The sequence below is a fragment of the Centruroides vittatus genome, unplaced genomic scaffold (genome assembly GCF_030686945.1).
Source record: "Centruroides vittatus isolate TY-2023 unplaced genomic scaffold, ASM3068694v2 contig_943, whole genome shotgun sequence".
NCBI lineage: Eukaryota > Metazoa > Arthropoda > Arachnida > Scorpiones > Buthidae > Centruroides > Centruroides vittatus.
In genome coordinates this window covers 469,818-492,354 of record NW_027122626.1, presented here as the reverse complement: position 1 = coordinate 492,354, position 22,537 = coordinate 469,818, and the positions used below count along the sequence as shown (strand labels likewise).

The window sequence follows — 22,537 nt, the reverse complement described above, 5'->3', positions numbered from 1 at the left end:
CAAATTATATTTTATTCTAATATTTACTTTTATGCTTATTGCAATTTATGTTTGTCTCGAGATTTAAATATTGAGAAAAAAGTACGAAATCCATTGATTGGTCGGTGAAGAAAACACGAGTTATATTTATTTGTTCTTTCACTTGATGATTAACGCTATAATTCCTATTGATTTTCTGGTATAGAGTACCGAACAAAAATGAGATGGCTCCGTATGGATCGGTTCTAGTAATTGTCCCGCTTAATTTATTCAGTAACGTTACAATTAATTAGTTATATACACTATTAAATATAAGGTTAAGTTGGTGAAGTCGAGCCGCCAGATCCTTAAAGAGGAAGCGAGCGTTAACGTTACCGAATGTCAATAAGATGGTATTGTTTCTTAGAGGAACTGGCAGAAAAATGGATTGTGTGTTTTCGTTATAGAGGCAGGTCGAAAGAAGATTCGGGAGTTATTTTATCGCCAGTGTATGTGGATGTGAATAAATTGTCATTACTGCGCTTTATGTCATGTTCGGGGCCTCCTATTCTCCGTCTGTCTCTATTTTTGCCCCCTTATTTTCTTTCGCTCTTCGAACGACTGGGCGTTTGCTGGCACGAAGACTACATCCCTAATTAGTAACGGCCGACAGGGGAATGGCCAGTGGCAGCATCATCGAATCAAAAGGGAAAACCATCCCAGCGGTCTTGGATTCCGATGCAAAATGCAGATATTAATAACAATGTAGAGACGGTGTTTGACAGTGATAAATGGCGTATCGTCTTCAACCAATGGCCCCAGATCTGGTGCAGACAAATCAGTATGTAAATGAATCGGAACGCAACCAAATAGCTGCCAGGCGCCATTTTTCAGCCACTAGTATACAAGTGCCGAGAGAGAGAATGGAGAGAGAGAGCGAAAGAGGATGTAAATTTGTTTCGTCCTTTCGCTAGTTTTCGTATAATGGACAACTGTGCTGGCTGTTACATTTTTGCTCATTTAAGTATCGCCGGACGAGTTTAAACCGGTGATGATCCGCCCGGAGAAAAGAGACGAAAAAAGCGGAGAAACCGGATAAGTTTACACTAGAATGGCTCGGATTTTCTACTTTTATTCGATTAATCAATTATCGAACACGATTCCCGCATGCTCATTTCTTTTTTATCATTTTTTTATACTTTATTCCGCAAACTGGTTTTCCCAAAAGTTCCGAATGGCAAAATTCCTTATCGACGAATACATCGGCCATGCTATTATTTGAGCGTCCGATTCATCAAATCGCTCGTTTTATGCTCCAGCGCATCTTCCTAAAACGGGACGTTTTCGACGTCCTCAACTGTTTTGGTATTTTGCAGAAGATTCCGAGAACCGTCGGTAAATACATAAAAGGACATTAATTGAATGGGTAAAATCGTAATCCGGTTTGCAGACAACAATTTTTTTAAAAATCGTGAGTTAAACAGGATATAATTTAGCAAATATACGATAGGAAAAAAAGAAAATAAATACTGGCATACAAATGCGGGATTTCCCTCTAGATATTTGTTGCCACGGGGTAGAGAAGAGTTGCTGCAAACTCGCGGGTGTTGGTTCCCGGGCATTATTTCATCTCGTCGATAATTATTTATAAAAGTCGTCATTAATTAAGTGCGATGCCTTCTCGGATATTTAGTTTCTAGACGATACGAAGAATCTGACCGTTGCTGGGGAGTTCACCGCGGGTGGTTTGTGTTCTCGCAGTCTAGTCCTGCATCGGGTTCAACGTCTGATCAAAGAGTTCCGTCTGCTGAAACAGACCACAACAAATTGTTTCTTTCCTTGGTTAATAGAAAGAAACGGACATTTTCTAAACAACAGAGTTGGTAACATGGGAGATTTAGTTCCGGTAGACGATCTGCATTGAGAGATCCACTCGATTGTCATTCCGGGCGGTCAGTGGCGCTGGGGCTAAAATAACAGCCATAGATTTCACTTAGCGCTTTGTAATTTAATTTCCCTGGTCGGATGCGATAGTTTGGGTCGATCGAAATTTCGGTTCCGGAATCGGACGCCGCCGCTGCCTGGCTGTTTGTGTGACAAAGACGTCGGCTGACATTCTCTCCGCCCATCTAACCTGCCCCGTATCGTCGCCCATTTAATATTGATAGTAACCGGGGTGTCGGTGTAATTACCTGGACGAGGATGGGAGGGAAGAGACGGCTTTCCCCATCTCCCCGGACGCTAAAGAAATGAATGGTGTCGGCACGTGACCGTGTCTGAGCAGAGGTAGCTACGCGCTCTCCTGCATTTCTCCACTCGTTCGGAACTGACTTTACCTTGATATACTAAACGATGCGTTCCGTTAGTCAGCCAACGCAAACGGACGGGAAAGACTTTTAAAAAGCTCCTAATTCTGCTCCGGGTCCGTCCATTACTTTGTCCATCATCGACATCTGCCGGGAAAACGGGCTTTTCCCACCAACTCGCGACAGACTGTGCCGAAAGAGGAAAGCGCCTTTAAGCTTAATTATTACTAGTTCCCTCTCTCTCTTTCTCTTCTCTCTCTCTCTCTCTCTCTCCCCTCTCCATTTTTTTTTTTAAATCCTGTCCTGACCACCCGAACTACTCGTCCGTTTGCTTTACCGCCACTTTTAACTTAGATGAAGAGGAGGAGTTTACACTCGTGCCCTTTAATTCTGGATCGCGCGCGGGGAGGAGTCGTCGCCTGTCCCATAATACTGATAGATTGGAGCCATCATTTCTTTTTCTTGGTCTTCCACCCGTCTTGTCCTTCGCGCGTGCCATCTCCCGACACCCACTTCCTTTGTGCAATAGTTTGTTTGGAGGTTTTTTTCCTCCCTTCTTTTTGTCGGGATCAAATGGCACTCGTTCCCTTCTACCAGATTTCTCTCCACGATCCGTTTGTCTCTGAATAAATAACCCGTATGCGTAGTTACATAAATGTTTTATACCCTGACGTAAGCGAATGCACCAACCATTAGCCCACTCGCCTATTCATTTAAAAATTCTGTGAAACTTTAGTTAATGAGATTACCCTATTAATCGATGACTGTTAGCGCGGATTACCAGTCAGAAATTTTTTTCTTGATAGGTAAACATAAGATCAACGATTTTATTCGCGTCGCTCCTATATAACACGTCTCTTATCGATCAGATTTAGTAAATAGTCGGGTTTAACTTCGATAATTCTAAAAATTCGATAAAACGGCGCAGATTTCTTCATGTATTTATCGCCTACCGTTTGAATTTTAATGAAATGAATTATTTTCCGCGCGTCATACACTAATATATTTTATTTCTTGATTTAAAAAAATGATTCCGAGTTGTGCCACGTTAATTTTTTTATCGTTTATTGACAGAAAGAACTCGACGTCACTGCCACAGAACTAGCCAACAGACAAGATGAGAGCGACACTTCGCGAAAACGTCTGGTCGACCTAAGCCGCGACTTCAAGAGGAACACGCCAGAGGTGAGTGTGATATGAAATAATTTCTTGCCACTTTGCCGTGTCGTTGCTCTTGTGGTCATTTCATTTAGGATCTTATATGCATGTGTAATAAACAGCGATCAGTTTGAAAAGTGGACAGTCGGTCTCCAGTTTCTTTTCTGGGTTTTCGACATCATAGAGAACCAACGACATGGAAATAATAGGAGGGGGATGTGGAATGGTCTGGAATGTTTTTGGCTACGTACGCATCGAGTGGCAAAATGATGACGCGCTCTTATTCATTGCCTCTTCCTCTTGTGGGGAGTTGATCTTTTGTTTATATCCATACCCCCAGTTGGTGTTTGGTGGCGAATGCCTTCTACTAGAAAAACAGTTAATTACCAACGTGTAACAATTACCACATTTCTGTGCCCCATCATAACGGAATCGCTTCTGCCGAAGGATAATGGAATCAGTGGTCTGTGATGTGGTTAATATTCGTAAGTTTTGCATTCGTTCTTCCCCTCTTCCCCTACTCTATATACATTGACCATTCTTTTTAGATCACGTGTCGCCATTACCAGGCGCTTTAAAGGGGATTGGGGGTGGAGAGAGATTTTTCACACTTTTCTGAATGCTCAGTAATCGTTGATGGGTCGAGTCTATTGTTTTCTCGCCACCGGAAATACGGAACTGGTCGAGGGGAGGGTATTAAGTCAGAAGGTAAAAAAAAGGACACCCAGTCGCGTTGAAACAAAAGTCGTTCAGGAAATTCCTTTATTGTTGTCGACGAAACTTCCGTCATTGTTGGATAGTTTTATTAATTTTTCTCACTGTTGGAAATTAAAAACGCTGGCGCCCAGGACGGGTCGAAAGATAGGTTACAATGAAAGCTTACTCGGTCACGTGATTCGAAACAGGAATAGATAAAATATGATGGTTTTTTAAAACACTCGTTCACAATATAGATTCTCCGAGACAATGTACTGTAATATTTACCAATGCACTCGGATGTGGCACTATCCAGTTCATCATTTTTCTCGATTCTTTAGAATACGCTTGCTTTTTTTGCCTCTTCCCTCCTCCCCTTCTCTTCCTTTCTTCGACTCTCACTTCGACAGCTCATAAAAGCGACAAAATGCCATCCACAGATGGGACGCTTGGTGATCGGGCTTACAGTTTCTTATCATTACCAAGTAAAGAAATCGACGATCTGTCGATAGGCAGTTTCCCTTTAGTCATTCGGAAGGGGATTTATGGTTATAGCTTGGTGGTGGGTTCGGTCCTAAGATTCAGCGATCCTATCACATCCTAATAACATTTTCCCCTGCACTGTTTATATTGATGAGGCCATATTTCTGTACAAAAGGGGACTTTCTCCGGTCCGTCATTGTCCATTACATTTATGGATCAGTTTAGGAGGAGAAGGAAGAATGATGTTGCTGTAATATAGTCGGAGATGAAAGAGGGAGGATTGACGAGATAAGGTAGGCATTTCACCAAAATACGGCTTGTAACACCGGATATACCAGCCAGCTTCCTGTGGTGCCTCACCTGACCGCCGCCACCTCTTCCTCTTCCTTTTAATATACTCTTTGCCCAGTATGAGGTTTGTCAATAACTTACCTGAAGCATCGGTCGTGCGTCTTTAATTGTCTTCTATAACTACTTAAAAAAAAGATCGATTCTGTCAACAACGTCTGCTTTTCATTTGTTTCCGCTACTGACGGTCAGGGCCATAGCTAAAGTATCGTAACCCCCTCCGGACCTCCAGTTTTATGATATTTACATTAGCATAATATGTGGAACGAATAAGCGTTATCCCCAACAGTCTTTAAAATAAAAACTACTACAATCTTTTTGATTTATTTTCGAAAATATTCACAGGCACGTGACTCATAATAAAATTTACTATAAACGACGATTTCGTCCAAATTTTCAACAAAAAAAAAAGATGCAAAAAACAAGGAACGTTAGTGTATCGATTATAAAGCGCACGCAGATGCGAAAGATAATCAAAGATAATCAACAATAAAACGAAAATAAAATATTTTTAAAGGAATTCGATTCAAAAAAGAAAATGCCGTATTTAGAGGGGGAAAAATAATTAAAAATAAATTTATTTCTAGAATAATCAATTGTAGAAAAATTCCAACAAATTCACTTTTCTTTCTCTCGCTTCGTTCACTTAAGTACGACAGGTAAGTTCTTTATAAGTCAAGCATGCATCGCGTTTATCATTCATATGTATCGGATTATCAGGTTTGTTTTAACAATTATGGGAATTCTAGTAATTGTTTCGTGTCACAGCAGAATTAGGGCCCGTTCAACCATCTAAAAAAACAATGATTTGTCGTCCATGCATAAAAAATGGGCAAAAATGACTTTATTGTTAATAAAATTGGTACTTGGTGGACTGGTAAGTTATTAATCCGCGTTGTTTTTGCGTGCGGTTTTGACGTTTGTTGTATTTTCTGCCTCGTTCCAACAGGTAAACGTCCGATTTGTGAAATAATAGGAAATTAGATTACATTATCCATGCTAATACGTAAATTAGAATTAATTAATTATTAACCGTTTGAACAGAACGATGCAATGCACAAACGAACGGAACGAATGATTTTCAATAGCCTTTCCCTTTCTGGGTACCTTTACATTAAATTTTGCATTAATTTTTTTGTGACGGATGGGGGACGGGCTAACTAATTAAATTCAGTTCCAGCATCTGTGCATATTCATCTGTTTTTAAATATAAAGAACGCTTAACCGGACTTTTCTTAATCTGTGCAAAAATCCTTGTACATTGTAATGGATAGTTAAGAATATTATCCCGGTATCAATTGGCAATCTTAACTCACTCTAGACGTCGGCCATCTTACGTTCGTCTTGTGCGGGTCGAACCCACGTTGTTCTATTGATCGGTATTTTAACAATTAAGTTGAAAACGTCGTATAGCTTCATTATAGAGAAAACGGCTGAAGACAAGACGGTCGGGGTAGTGACTGTGCAATCATCCGAAATTACGTCCATTATTAAAACTGCTCCTCCGTCCCCCTCATCCCCAAACGTGTGAGATGGACAGGATGAGAAGATTAGTGGTAATTGCCAGAGACGGCAAGCACTGTGTGGGTAATCTGTCATTACTTGCTTGCACATCGATGGTAAGGCTGTTGGAAAGAAAATTGACGCCACTAGAGACGAGGTTGGGTTGAGACGGCTGAGCAAGTACTAGAATAGAAAAAAAAAGAAAGAACAAGAAGAGGGGCAAGACGAGTCTGAATTAGCGAGGATGTTGTTGTATGCGCCAAAGCTGTTACTTTTTTTTTTCCTTTCGTCTTTGGTCCCGTCTCTCGACACATCCTGTGTCCTGATTGTTGAGTTGATCTTACTGTTTCCTTAATTATGAACCCTGGCATAATAAAGTCTAGGTGAATTACTGTCGTCTTTTCTACTGATTAAAAAGCCAAAGCTTCTAAGATTTTTTTTCCCCTTTTCTTTTTCAATTCCGTATTTATAAAATGTTAAATAATAACTCGACCAATCCATTTAAGTCTGGTGTTTTATGGCGTAATTACTTTTACAATAGATGCTTTTCTACCTCCTTCTTGCTTTTCTCTTCCTTTCCAAGCATCGAATTAGTTGCGTGGTACGTTCTAAGACTAAGTTATAATGACAGATCGGTGCGGTTTTGCTACCAGATTTTTACTTGATAGAAGTCCGAAATTGATTTACGTAGAGCCTAATTAGTTCTGCTTTACGACTTTATATAAATAGACAAAAATAAGAAACAGGAAAAAAAAACAAATGATTTTGTTCAAGCGAAGCACTTTGATTTTTGTATGCCTCTCGTTTAATGGTTAACGGACAAAACGCTCTTTCAGAGCTTGTTTAATTCGCATTTTAATCCCGAACGAGAGGGGGGAGATAGGAATGTAGCGCGCGCGCACACACATGCCAAACGAGTCTGAAATGTACCAAGAGTCGCCCGAAGACTAAAGGTAGAAAACTCTTAAGCAGTCCAGGTGTCCGTCCGACCATTAGGTCCAACACGATCAAAGTGTGCTATTTTGCAACGGCCGTATTCTGCCGTACCCCTCGTCTCCCTTCTCTATTATCCATAAATCTCGTACGGACGTCCCGAGGAAAGTAGCGGCACTGTATGATGTTTAAATATTTATCAGGAGTTTCCTATTGATTTACATGGCTGTCGTGTCCATTAAGTCCCCACCACGCCATACAATTGACATTCATGAATTCCACTAGTTTCGCTTCGCCGTCGGTTCGTGCATGCATCTACACACAAACACTGACACTACTGTAATTGCCGAGAGGAGACGATCGGCGGGGGCAAAGGTTATCGATCGAGCCGGGCCCTATTGTGTCCCCGGCCACCTAATGATGTCTGGACAGGGTCCGTGGTGGTGCGGACGGTTTTACGGCAGGAAGAAGAGAAGGCGCTTTGTAGTCGAGTCAATACGTAATGACCAATCATAAAATTTCATTGCCTATCAAGGAGCTGTAATTATAAGATACAATTGAGTACGCTGCCGTACAGAGTTGCAGCTAGATGGTCGCCATAAACTTGGCGAGTTCGGTATCGTAGACCTACCAGGAAATATTAGATGAGATCACGGGGCGAGTTTTCTTTTGTTTTCTCCAGCAAAGAGGTTCGATACCCGTCGTAAAAGATGGCGATAATATCAGAAATTCTAATTAGAGTCTCTATTTATAATATTTGTTTTTGTTCCGCGTCGTTCTATCGTTTATTTTGCAATTTATTACCTTTCTCTGCCGGATCCCAGTCAATTTGTCTCTTTGGTATATCGTAAATTCGCTTTGTTCCTGGCAACATTTTCCTCCCGTCGAGTTAATTGAAAAAGCTTCCAAACCACTACTTTTATTTATTTATTTTTTTACTTTTTACATTTCTCTCCAAAATATTACAAAATATTTTGCCTAAAAAACGATTTTATCGAAACGTTTCTGTCATTCGACTCTCGACAAACCTGTGTTTTCTTATGTACCTCTCTCATCAGTTATAATTAAAACATGATCGAATCGATAAGTTTAACGATTTTGCAATTACTGTATACATGTATATATAGTGAGTCACCAGTTAAAATACTGTAATATGTCGATGATCGCCTCGTATAATTTCTATTTTATCGGAGGATTCCTGTTAGCTCTGTTTTATTTTGCAGCTACTTTTGCTTTTTTTTTTCCTTTGGTTTATTTCTCCTACCACGCCGGTTAGCACCGTGTTTCTGTTATCTTTTTTCGATCGTCGATCGTTAATCCGGTTAGTTTGCTGTCGTTAGCATCATTTACCGTTTTCCAGATTCGATATCTGAACCAATACAGGAAGTGAGAGGGGGAAAGACCAACCGAGCCGGCACGGAAATAACCATGCTATAAACTTACTGATGATTTACCATCCTTCATGTGGGTCAGGAAACGTTCCCTCTTGTTGCCTTAGCAACGTTACTTGCCGAGGTGACGTCATGGACGTCATCACGTGACAGACCCCTCCTCCAGTTTTGATTATTTCAGTCCTATTGATAGAGGTAAGATCATCTGGAGATCTGCCAAAATTTAATTTTTGCCCCCTTCGTACAAGGCTCCAATTAATATTTTAGGTTCGAGAGAGAGAGAGAGTAGGCCCTTAGAATAAATATATATTTTTGGATATCCAAATTTTTAGCATACTAAACGACACTAATATGATATATATTTCTCTTAAGGCGAGTGATGTTTTCGCGACTCGTGACTGATGCGAATCCGTCTACGAATTTATGTCGCGAATGTGATTTGTGTTCGTGACACATCGCTGCTTGCACTTTCTGTAACTTTTCGAGAGTTTTTTTTCTTCTTTTTTTTCTAAATTTATGTCAAGTTCCTGTATAACTCGACTCGAATTTTATTATAATTGGCAGTTCTTAGTTTCATTAAAAGAAGAAGAAGAAAAAGGGGAAAAAATCCTATAATTTTTCCAATTTAAAACCGTAATTTAGCGGTTTTAAAACTGGAGAACTTATAGTTTTTTTGCGGTTTTAAAGAAAGAATTTTAGAGCAAGTTTTTCTCCTTGGATATTGACTGTAAATTAAAATGCAATTATGTACAGTAATTAAATGAATTTTAGTCAATTTTTAATGATTCGGAAGTAAATTCTCAATGTGAAAACTTTTTAGGCACGTTTAAAAATTAACTTTTAATGTAGCTTGTTGGAGATTTTTTTTCTATCTCGATTTTCGCTTAGAGAATTTAAAATTTGTATCGCCGTATTCTTTAAGGATGTTAATTGGATCCAGAAGTTCGACAAGAAGTCGGCTGGAGTTTTAAATGACAATTTTAATACGGCGTTTAAAAGACTTGTAAATTTTCTTAAACTTTTAATAATTACATTTATATTATTTCCGTAGCCTTATACAAATATTAATTTTCTTTTCCCGTATCAAAAATTGAGCCAATTTACAGAACTTGTATAGAAGTTTACACGAAAACAAATATTTATAATTAAGCAGCATTTTTAACTTTTGCTTCGTATAATTTGTTTAGATATATTCTTAAATAAACGAAGAGATAAATATTTACCATAATTTTATTAACACTGTGTTTTAGAACATTTCCATTATGGCTTTTGAAAAGTGTCAAGACAATAGTGCTTACTTGTTACGGCTGGAAGAGGAGAGAAAGGGAGAATTTTATATTTTATTAAAAATAATTGTGAAAATTGAATGAAACTGTTAAAAGTTCCGTTTAATTAGAGAAGTATTCAAGAGTATTTTTTTAAAAAATTCTTGTTTTGTACGAAATTAAAAATATTAAATTTATGATGATGATAAACCCCACTGTAAACAAATGTTATTTGAGACCGCGTAGACGTCTTGAAGTTGGCTTATGCTTTAGCATCTTCATCACGTCGATTTATGTCGTTTTTAATTAAAAATCTCGCATCGATTATTCTAAGTATATAAATTTTAAGAATACCTGATTAATTTTTCGATAAAGAAATCAATTTTAGACGAAAACTATTGAATTAAATAAATTATTTTAATTTTTAATCCGAGTCTCTCTCCCTCTCACTTTTTCTCGAAATTCTTCTTGAGCTGGGTAAGATTTAGTTAGAGCACTTCTTCGATTATCTTCCGCGTAATAAATACCAATGCGAGTGTGTGTGCCCGCTGCTCTTTTCATTCTTTGCAAGAATTTGGTTTAACTCTGTAAATAAAGAATCGTTAATCTGCTAATCAGATTTCTAAATCTTTTTTGCCATTGATCTCACTTTCCTTTTCAAATAATGCAGTTTTAATCTTACGGAGATTACTCGATTTCCTCATATATAAAACTTTCAGCATCAGTTATTGTCAGATTCAAATCTGTATTAAACGTCTGTAATCTTCGGATTAAACGTGTTTTGATCTATTGTTAAGACCATTAAAATCTTTATTTTTTAATAGTTAATAATTTGTAATAAGTAGATTTTTCTTTCTCAAGGTCTGTAATTAATAACAATTGGGACTCGATATCCGCTGTATTACAAAACGCATTTGTTTGTAAAATGTCAATACCCTTTAAGAAAATAGTAAACGTCCCCGGGCTACGAGCGCGAAATTTCCCTTTATAAAAATAGGATAAAAACGATCAAAATTGACATTATGTTATCTCGATTAATTAACTCGGTCTGGGAATCAGGCTAAATCTGTTAAAGACATCTACAGAGACCTGTATTTTGGTGTTCTAGATGCTAAAGATACGCGAATCGAGTGAATTGAACACGTGTCGATAGTCGCTTTTATTTTATTTTTATTTTTTTCTTAAGTTATATATAACCAATCAATTGTTTCTCTTCTGATTTTCTCCTTCTTAAGTCTGTAATTTAAGTACAACGGTCTAAACTCGAACTGCCGGGAATCGGTTTTATTTGTCAATGAAAAATGCAACAATCGTAAATTGCCATTGCAACATCTCTGTAAAATGAATGCTTTAAATGCGGAAGTTCGCTTGGAATCGCTTGTCGCTAGTAAAGCTAATGTGGCGGATCAGGTTTGAACTTCGGACCTCTGCTCTCACATATTGAACCGACTTTACGGAGCCGCCACACCAGTTCTTCTAATTGTCCGCGTCCAGAGGTGAGACCCAATCGGATTCGATTCTTTTTTCTGTTTTAGAATTTCCTCTAACAATGGAATTAGCCGGGGATGTTTGGCCTCTAGATTAAATTTTCTTTAAAGTTTATTGATCCTCGGGTTTTGTGTTTCCTTAAATTGATTTCATTGCCAGAAAAATTTTTTGCATGAATCTGTAACTTTTTTCTGCTTTTTTTTAAATATCCAGAGTGTGTCGAGATGTTAAAACACCGTTCAGATTGTCAATATTTTTTATTGTTGTTTTCCCGCAGGATGTTAGAAAAATTGTCGCGCCGATACTCAAAAATTTCCAAGCTGAAGTAGACAACTTATCGAAACGAAGCAAAGCAGCAGAAGCAGCCTTCCTTGCTGTGTACAAGAAACTCATTGAAGTGCCAGGTAAGTTAAGTGAAGAGTTTTTCAGATAGTGTTAAATATTTGCGCCCAATCGATGGATAATTCAGCTCGAATCTTATAAAATAAGCATTTTATGTTGGAGTAATCGAGTTTGAGTTTGATGATTCTTTAGGAATTTGAAGGCCACTTTGTACTCTCATCACTGTCAGGCAAACACCTGATGGAGCCAACTTTTTCCTCGTTATGTCAAAAATCTAGACCTGCGGGTGCCCCCAGTCGAGCTGACAATGTTCTTCTCGCTCGGCTTCCATTCGCTATTATTGCACGTGTGGCCCATGTCAATGTTCTCTTCCTGCATTAAAGGGTTAAACCGAGTTGGCCTCTTCATCTCGAAACATAATGCTAATTCTTTCCCCCGTTCCCTTAAATTCAGAATTATTACATTGTGAATTATTACTACGGCAGCAGGGAAACGTGCTTTCTCTTAATAGTACCAAATAACACGGAATTTCGAATGTTTTTCTCGTCGTCATTGTTCGTTTCGCGATTCCATTGTGGAGATGTGGACTTAGTAAGTCCGTGACTGTCGAAAAAACCGGGAACGAACATGTTAATCGTGAAAAATATGAACGCGTAGATAGTCAAGGAGATCAAAGGTTAATTTCCCGCAGATAACCATCAGCAGTAAGAATTTTTATTTTTTTTTTTATTTTTTATTTCGAATCTGGAGGAAATCGATTCTCCAGATTTGTAAGTAAAGCGAGAATTCGATGTTATGTCCGATCCCACCAATTTTATAAACGTTATACATATATATTTTTTGTCCGGTAGAGCTAAAATGCGTGACGGGATCTGCCCACATTTTATAGAACCTAGGTTAATGTTTACATTAGTTCGACAGCGTCGTGACCGAGTGACGATATCTCGCGGGCTAACTATTCACCTATGACCTCGTTCCTTACTGTCCCTGACTAGTTAGATAAGACAAAGTAGGGAAAAGGCACGGTCCGTCCCGACCTGTAATCTCGTCCGATCTGGAAACCATCTTATTTGGATCCTAATGATCTGGTACTGGAGCTAAGCATGCTTTGAATATTTTTCTCTCTTTCTTACTTTTTTCTTTTTTTTTTTTATTATCTCGGAATTCACCTTGCGTGGCCAATGTACTCGCGCCGGGTAGGGTACACCGCTCCCGTGGAAGGTGAAGGGTCACAGGATCGAGTCATTGTTCACCTCGACGTCACAACCGAGACTGAAGACTCTTGACAAAACGAAAGCCCTGAGTAAGAACTGCGACGAGTGGGAATGTCCGATTAAGTCGTCAGCTCCAAAAATGTAATTTGTACCTGTCATGGTTTATTTTGATTTATTGACTCGACTGCTCGACTTCGGAAAATGAGACAAGGACCGTCTCGCAGGATTGAAGGCGACTGCTACCTTTTCTTCCACTTTTAAGTCAACCGCTATAGCCTATTCCGAGCACATCTCGTTCCGGGACACTTTCCAATATAAATGTTATTTTTTTTTAGTCTCACCAATAAATATGTATCACGTCTGTCGGTTATCTCCCTCCCGAACAATCGACTTCTTTCTATAGAGACGGCTTAGCTCCATTGACAATAGGCGTCATTTACATAGAGCACTTATAATGACCAGCAGCTAACGAATCGATGAGACAGAAAAAAAGTTATTTTTATTCGCCACAACTATTTAATTGACGATTTTTCCCCGGAAAAGCAGCAATTTCGGCGCCGACAATAAAACATACCAATACATTCAAATTTGATTAGTTAAGTCGCGGGGAAGTCGATAAAAATAAAGCGTCGGAAGCGCCATAAGTCGATAAAATTGTCTTTGACCCCTACGCTTGGTATTTTTGATGAATATAATCGAGCTTGTGAATCATTACTTCAACCTGATCCGCATAGTCTGGTGGATAATGTTTAATTAAACGTAATTTGTGCCTTTCCAAACACCCGAGTCATGCCACCGGGTTAAACGGAACTAAATTAGTAAATCATTCCTCTAGCCATCGCGCCTTTGGCTCTCCCATTGTCAAATTTGTCTACTTCTGGTAGGCATCGTCGAGTGGTTTATATTAAAAGTGTTAAAATATATTGAAATGCCGTTAATATTTTCTATTTTTCCTGGCTATTTATCGTACTGTACGTTAACGAAGAAGAAAAATGTCCCACGCAAGTTAATCTCTAAGTGGAGCATGAGAAATAAATAGATAAACAAAGGAGAAACTATTACTTATCCTTTAGTCGAAGAGATTTCTTCGGGCTATGTTTGGACAACTCAAAAACGGTTTTTCGCCGGTTGGCTAATCAGTATTCATCGAATCTAAATTTTTACGTCATGGCAAGAAACGCCTAGAAGTTCTTGTTCTCACACTTTGCTTTTAAAGTCGTGAATATATTCGGCGAGTGTTCACGACAATTCAGGTTGTCTAATGAAGGTAGCAGAACTAGACGTGCGCGCATAAAGCTATTGGGTTTATCGTTATTTATAGGTTAAATATTTACCCAGTATGTCAGGCAGAAAGGACGCTAACCTGACGACGTTGACTGTAGGTCAGGTTTTTTTCGCAGAACATTACTGTCAAGGGACGTGGGAAACCCAGCAGGAAGTGTGATGTGGTAATAACATCACCTCCAGGCTAATCTGGCTGGACGTTGACTTCTTTTGCCTTTTAAATACACCTTCGTCCTTTTATACGATCACTTCTGTCCGTTTCGTTTAAAAGACACAGCAACCAGTCGATTAACGGTAATGCTTTTGCAGAATTAGCCCCGACTTCACCCCGAGGTCGCCCCGAAACGTTTATCAGAATTTCTGCTATCGGAAAATATTTCGCGGCGGATCTATTTAAGCGTTTATAAATCTGATATTCCTCCCGTTTCGTGTTCGCTCTCGCAAATTCACTTGACCTCTACCTTCCTCCTGGCTGAAGTGTCCTGTCTTTTCCACCTGTCCAGAAAATATCGGCTGAGGCCTGTGCATTGCCCATCACCTGACGATCTAGTGTATTAGAGCAATTAACACGTCACTAATTAGTTAATTAAATCCGCGTGTCAATGTGTCAATTACGGTGTGCCACTATCCACTGGCACGACCGCACCGACTAAGCCAGTAATTTAGCGACTCGGTTACCGTAGGTTAACGTGTCATCAAAGTCTCGAACTTTTGTCCGTCAAATTGTCTTCTTTTAAGAGAAGAATAAGTATTTTCGTCGCAATTACACGGCGTACCGAGTTTTCTCTGTCATAAAACGCATTGTTGATGCGATTGCACCTTATAGTATATCGGCGAAACGTCCAGATAACTATAGCGATAACAGTTTATTGCTAAGCGTTCAGACATCGATCTGTTGGAGTTATTGCGCAATGACACGCGAATCCAATGTGACCATAGATTGCATTGGAATTTTCTGATGTCTTCGGATGCCATTTTATATGCTCTTCTCTTACTTTTGACTGATATTTTCTGACACTTTTATTCTCTGCGGATTAAAATTTATGGCATCTCTTCTTTAATAAATGCCGTTGATTATAATCGAATAGCATTTTTACACGAACGCCCTTGTCTGGAATCGTCTTAATTAAGCTCCGCTACGTCATTGCTACTCCAAGCTTACCGCTAATGGTAAAGAGAAAAATTCTATGGCAATTGAATACGGTATCTTTCCAGTTCTTGCAAGATTTTCCGAGGTTATAAAACATTATAATAAAAATATATACTTTTATATACTATATTCCAAGAAAAACCTATTTACACTATAAAATGTTTTAAAAATAAAGTCGCATGCAAGGATGCATTATTGAAAGTTCAGTTAAAACGCAGCAAAGTGTGATGCTAAAATAGTTTTAATGTACTAACTATTATGTTTTTATGTTATAAAATATTTTAAGGCGTGTTTTTCTGTATAAAAAAAGAAAGAAGCTGTTTATATATAGTGGAAATACCATTGTCGAAATGGTAAAAATGTTTATTGCGTATCTCATCTCGACTGATAAAATAACCATAAAAAGGAAATATTCACCAGAGGAAAAAATAATGTGTTATTTAAATACTAGGAACTACTTTTAAAACGTAGAAATCGAGTTATTTTTAGTGGATAAAATGCAAATTAATTTATAGAACTTTTCCAGATTGTACGAAATAAATTACAATGTATTTAGGGAAATTTTTTTGTTGAGGAAAGTGCGACGTGTTTGGATGATAGTAGATTCTTATTTTCCAATTCGGACCTGTTTATTCAATCTACTTGGCAAGTCCACTTTATCTTTAAGAACATTAAATTAAATGAATTAGAGGAGAAAAATATATTTAAAAAAAAATTGTAGATAGGTTATAAAAATTTCTTAACGAACGCCTCTTCAATTGTTTAAAATCTAATCACAATGGATTTATAAATAATTAAGCAGCGTTAATTTTGTTTAAATTATCAAAAATTTCTGTTTTAAATCCGAGTTTATTACACTTATCAATTTAGTTCTAGTAGAGGATTTATCCATATAGGATCCGTTAGCTCCAACATAAATTAGCCTATTAACCATCCGCGAATAGAATTACATTAAATAGGCCACTTAATAGGATTAACATATAGATATTCACGAAACAATGTTTACCATAGCGTTACACCAGCAAGATAGGCCTGCACGTTGATATCGTCGATAATATCTCGTAGCTTTTCTTTGACTCTTCGTGGATCTATATTATCGCCTTCTCTCTTGTCGATCTCTAGTAGCCTGTAAGGCTCGTAATTATCGTTGACGAAATATTTTCCGCCCGTTTGATCTGTCGAGCGTGTTTTAAAGAACAAGTACGGATGTAATGATTAAATTTAACGTAAACTTACTTTTGTAATTAAGCATATAAGATTCTCATTTGACCTAATATAATTGACACGATACCAGGATTTACTAACCTCGTCAGCAAAATTAACGTCACCAGCCTAATAATATGCAAAGCGTTACATGTCATTAGACTTAGGTGCAAGACCTATATTATAACAAGCTAGTAATGACTCCCAGCAAGGCGCCATTAGGATAATTTCTTTATTCAAATCTATGTTTATAAGTCCTTCTTAAATGTGAGCGGTAATAAATTACACTGCTTATATAATTTTATATAATTAAGACTGATGCAAGATTTATTTTTCTCACCCGTTTTCTGGGTTATTCATTGTTTTATCAACACAAATATTGATTTTTATAGATAAACGGCTCTTTGTTGTCGCCATAAAAATATATTTGGGTTAAATATTGCATAATACAGTTTATTCATAAAAAAAAGAAATTATAATTTTTAATTGTTCGATTATGCAATGAATGTTTTATATTTTGAGTATTTATTGGGTGTTTAAATGGATTTATTTTTAATGTATTTTTATTGAGGATGCTTTTTTTGGAGGAATAAACATTTTATAAAATAAACTGCTTTGAAATAAATGTTTTATAAAACACTTTTAAGAGATAAGTATTCCATAAATCATTCTATTTAGGTGAATATTCCGTAAAAATCCCTGAGTTTTGGGGGTAAATAATCTATAAAACAATGTTTTGAATGGGTTTATTTTATATACGAAGAACTTAGGGAAAAATATTTTGTGAAGCATAATTTTTAGGAAAATAATTTTATAATGTTTTTGAATTATTCGATGAAATATTTCTTAACTTTTTAATAAATATTCTGAGTGAATGTTTGACATTTTATTAAAGATAAGTTTATTATAAAAAATGTTTTGTTTCGAAGTAATATTTTATTAAATATTCATTTAACAGTTAAATTTCTTAAATGCTGTTTCATTTTTGGTTATTTATATTCCATAAAATAGGAAGTCAATTTTTTCATTTAACACTTATTTATTAAAATTAAATATTATATAAATTGTTGAATAGAATTATATACTGTTTATTAGAATAAAATATTGTTATAATATGTTAATATTTAATGAAATATATGTCATTTAAAGTTGCAAAAATTGTAATCTCCATACGAAAGATGTTGAAATAATTATCATCATTTGTTAGATATTAGAATATTTTATGTAGTTTATATAATTTTATATGTAAAATATTGGATGACATTTATGTTTTGATAGATAAGTATTTTGTGAAATGTTCTGTAACAAAGGAAAACATTTGTTTTCGAACAATTTTTTCTTTGAGTTAAACATGCTGTAGAACGTGCTGTATCGGAAGAAATGTTCTGTAATGTTTTGCTCTGAGGATTAAATATTCTATAAAGCATTTTATTTTATTAGAGGAAAATATTTCTTATGAAAGAAAAGATTTTTCAAAAAAGAAATTTCACTAAACAGATTGTTTTTTGGAGACGGAACTTTGTTATTTAATTAATAATTTAAAAGTAAATTTATTTTTAATTGTTAGAAGAAAAAAGTTCTGTTTGAGAAAATAAAATTAAATCGCTGACTACGAATCAAAAAACTTGTAAAAGGTAACACATAAGAGGCAAAGTAAAACAAATGCAGCATAACATAGACATAATAATTGGAAAAATACCGAATTTCTTTCTTTTTTTTTCTTTTCTTTTATCAATGGAATGCTTTCGAAAAAAGAAATATCTTTCTTGTTATAAAAACTAATCGTTCCATTTAACAGTATTTCAAAAATCCTATAAAATAATTTCGGTAATTATTATCAATAAACAAATAATAATTTTTCCCCATATTTTTTCCGCTTTTCACCCGAAAAATCAGTCAAACTTCTACATGTAATGGATAAACTAATGTAATTTTCGACCGAGAAGGAAAAAAATAAAATAAAATAAAATTCTTTCAAACGATATGAGTCACAAATTCAATCGTTGACTAAATTATAGAAATTTGATACTTTTTCGAAATAGGCCAATGAATTTAATAACCGTAAATTTGATTTTTCTTTTGTTTATATCGACATATTCGTTTATAACTAAAGGAATTTATTAGATAAATTGCCGTATCAAAGAATCTTCTTAAATCGTAACCACTTCTCCATATCTGCACGTTGGCGAGGAGGTAAGTTTATACAATGCGAATTCTGCATCAAAAATTATCAGAATTTTGATGTATTGTGATGTTTAGTACGAATATATTGTACAGAATGTTTGCCGTATCGCTGACTTTTGTCCGATTTTTTCCCCCTTCCATCTACTAGAGATTCTCTGTAGCCAATGGAAAATTCCGCATCAATTCTTTTACTTATATATAAAGTATGGAGGATATCAAAATTTCGAAACTACTTTCAGACAAGGTTGTATTTTATCTCGGAAAGAAAATATATATAAGTAAAACGCAAATAATAATAAGTTATACTAAGTGTAGTGTTACGTAAAATTGATAAATATTTATGCAATTTTAAAATGCTATCTTTTTTGAGTGTTTTAATAAAAATTACTGTTTTATATTTGTATAGGTTTAATAATTGAATTTTTAAAATTATAAAAATAAAAAATGGGCTCAATATTAAATATATCGAGGCATAAATAAACGGTTGAATTATTTAATCTAAAAGTATTAACTTAATAGAATAATCCAAAAGAAAATATTGTGTATTAATTAAATATACCCTATATACAACATGAAATCATTCGACGATGATATAAAATTAGATTTATGATATATTACAATATTCATTAGTATCAAATGAGTGAATATTCCGATATTTAAAACTATAAAATATGTGGAATGCATGTTTTGTAAGATATATTTTATATATACGTAGCATTGAAATATGGGCTCACAAAGAACAAGATGACAGGTTGATAAAGGTCTACAAGTAAGTTATCCCCGAGAATACTTTAAGAAAAATATGGACATTCGAATAAATGTTAAAAGATTGATTTCCAGGTTTTAAGAAACATTTTTTTTTGTTTTTGTTTTTGTATTGAACATAATAAAATAAATACATGAGTAACGAGATGAAATCACGAATGTTTAATCCACAAATTAATACTTCTTTACTTTTAAGAATCAGGATTTTTTTCCCTTGTGTTTATTAAATTGTGTTAAAGATTAGACTTACATAAATTAAACGATAAACTTATAAGCTTATCATTATTTATGATATACAAATTAATTTTATAGCATTTATTTACGTATTTTACTAAATGTTTGCAAGGTTATATCAATAAAGTCAATAGGAATTAATTCCATTCAAGCTTTTATAGGTCTTTTATTAATAGAAATATAAAGTAATCGAATGTGTAAAATACTTTTTGATTATAAATGCTATCTGTGGAGGTAAGTTCGAAATCTTTAGGAAATACCCTAGTCACGTGTACATAAGTTAGAAACTTTTTTTTTTTTTTAAATAGAAAGCAACACATAAACCCTCGTATTTTATTTTATTTTAGTTGGAAAGTCGAGAAGAATATTTTAATTTCTACGTTAATCTTTTAACTGGAAATTTCTTTCACGTCATTCATTTAGTAATTAGCGACGTTTGAATTGCGAGAGGAGGTATCCGGGACGGCGGATACACCCCGGAGTGCTCGACGAAGATGGCAATTCCGGTGACACGCGGGGACTAAAGGTTTACAAGACCGCTAAATGTTTTCACGGCGTCTGCCCGTGTCCGACGTACCAGGTGCCAATGTCGTGTTAGTCGCCGGCAACAGATGTCCGCAGCACCTTTCGGGCGACATGATTGTCCCGCAGCGTTTGATCTGTCGAGCGCAGTGGACGAGAGAAGTCGATGGAACGGCGCAATCTGTTTTTCTTCCTAATAGGATCTGATAATACTATATCATTTATCAAACGATAAACTAGACAATATTAATAATTCATTCACTTTAATGAACAAATTAAATCAAAATGGGATTTTTCTATTTTAATGAATTCATCTGTTGAATGAGAAACGGCTTCGTCCCTTCTATTCTTCTGGAATCACCTTCGGGGTTAGATCGGAATTGCAGTTTTTTCTCTCTGTTTTTTTACGATCCGTCCCTCTAAAGTGCATTTGTTTATTTTATAGCCCTGACTGAGATTTGATTCTTGTTTTATTTTTAAATTCTAAAATGGATTACGAGAGATATCGGCTCGTTTTGTTACGACCTCTCGTCGTCCTATTAGCGTCAGCAATTTTGACACCAGTTCGTCAAGTCCGTAACCTTTGTCGTAATCGTGAAGGGAGGATTTAGCGAGCAGACAATAGAGGCGACTGTTCAGTATGCGAAGTAGACAACGGCTATTTCGTCTGATGTAAACGACAGTATTTCATTATTGCAGTCGGTTTCTTCGCATCGTCCGATTATATCGTCTTTCATCAGCGTCAACTCGAGACCTTCTAACCTATAAGTCTGTACCTCTCCGCATTCGATGAGGCGGTCACGATACACGCTAGCGGTTGGATTCTTGGCGTTTTTCAACTTTTATTTTGGTAGAAAATTATGTTAAGTCGACGAGATCGGAAGGTGTTTAGATATCGGTTGACATTATACATTTATTTAGACGAGGAGTCGAGACTCCGACGTTACTATTTGGCCAGAAGCCAATCATCTAGTTTTCTCCACGTTTCTATGAAAAAACGGACGACGCTGTCAGATTATAGTTTTTTCGCGAATAATCAGGTTAAGGTCTTTTAGAGCATAAGCCTAATCGAATTAACTTCTTTTGGAGGGGTAATTATATTAGAGATGTGATTGAAGTGATGGATCGCCCGAAATTTTAAAATAGGCACCCACCGGCACGTTGCCGGAGCTTTGTATGTGGACCGAGCCGGATTATTTAAGCCGGCTGGAAGTAAAATAATTCAATTTTTAATTTGATGTAACTTTTTAGATAACTTATTGTTGGTGTAATGAGTCCCGCTTCTCCGTATCACTTCGGAAATTTCGTCTGGGATACATTATAGGCCGGGTTTCGGCATATTTGTGCTAAGTTTAATCAGAAGAGATGCATAAAAAAAAGGAGATATTCTTGCGCTTTTACGACAAAAGGCACTCGCCATATTTCAAGCGTTTCGTACAGATTCATTTTAAATTAAAACGGCACGCTCTGTTAAATCGAGTTCTGGGAAACTAGTCTTTTGATTGAGCAATTGAAGCTCAAAAACATTTCACATTGATTAAAAAGAATCAAAAAAGGCAGAGGGAATAAAAGGCGATCGATGGTTGAACATCGCGACTACTCTGCTACTCTTTTCCCCCTTTATTTTTACGAGCCAGTTTTGTTCCAAAACGATTCTGTTTTAATTGCGAACGCTTCGCTTCCGGTCCGAGTTATTCGACTCCCGAACGAAATCGTCCGTGCGTTACCGGCCTCCACGTAACGACGCAACAAATATGAAATTTATACTCTTTTCCTATGTTAGAGAACGGGCGATTTGGTGCCAAAACGTATTGTGGGACATATTTCGAAGCGGAGCAGATATTTATTCAATATGTACATTTCGCGTACCATTGATCGCGCCGCTCGCTAACGCGCCTTTAACAAATTTGCCAGAAAACTCGGCCATAAAACGCATTTAGTAGTAATGTGTAATAACGCGATTGACCCGACCGAAGAGGAAGCCAAAAAATTGACTAGAACCGGCGCGAATTTGGGCCGTTCGTCCGCTGTGGGGGTCCTCGTTTCTTTCTGTCAATTTTTTCTCCCGCTCGCTATCGACCCACCCAAAACGTTGCTTTGGGCAACCCCC

General features: G+C 36.5%; 1 protein-coding gene across 10 annotated transcripts in view; it reads left to right on the top strand.

Moving 5' to 3' along the window:
* Window positions 1-22,537, top strand: part of LOC136985016 (homeobox protein cut-like 1) — a 223,805-nt gene that overhangs the window by 42,744 nt on the left and 158,524 nt on the right. For 7 of the 10 annotated variants that reach the window (XM_067282196.1, XM_067282194.1, XM_067282181.1 and 4 more), the window contains exons 2-3: window positions 3,339-3,449; window positions 11,807-11,933. In XM_067282196.1, the coding sequence (XP_067138297.1) occupies window positions 3,339-3,449; window positions 11,807-11,933 (238 nt within the window). The remainder of the gene's footprint in view (window positions 1-3,338; window positions 3,450-11,806; window positions 11,934-22,537) is intronic. The other 3 variants (XM_067282188.1, XM_067282191.1, XM_067282190.1) reach the window with 1 other exon arrangement.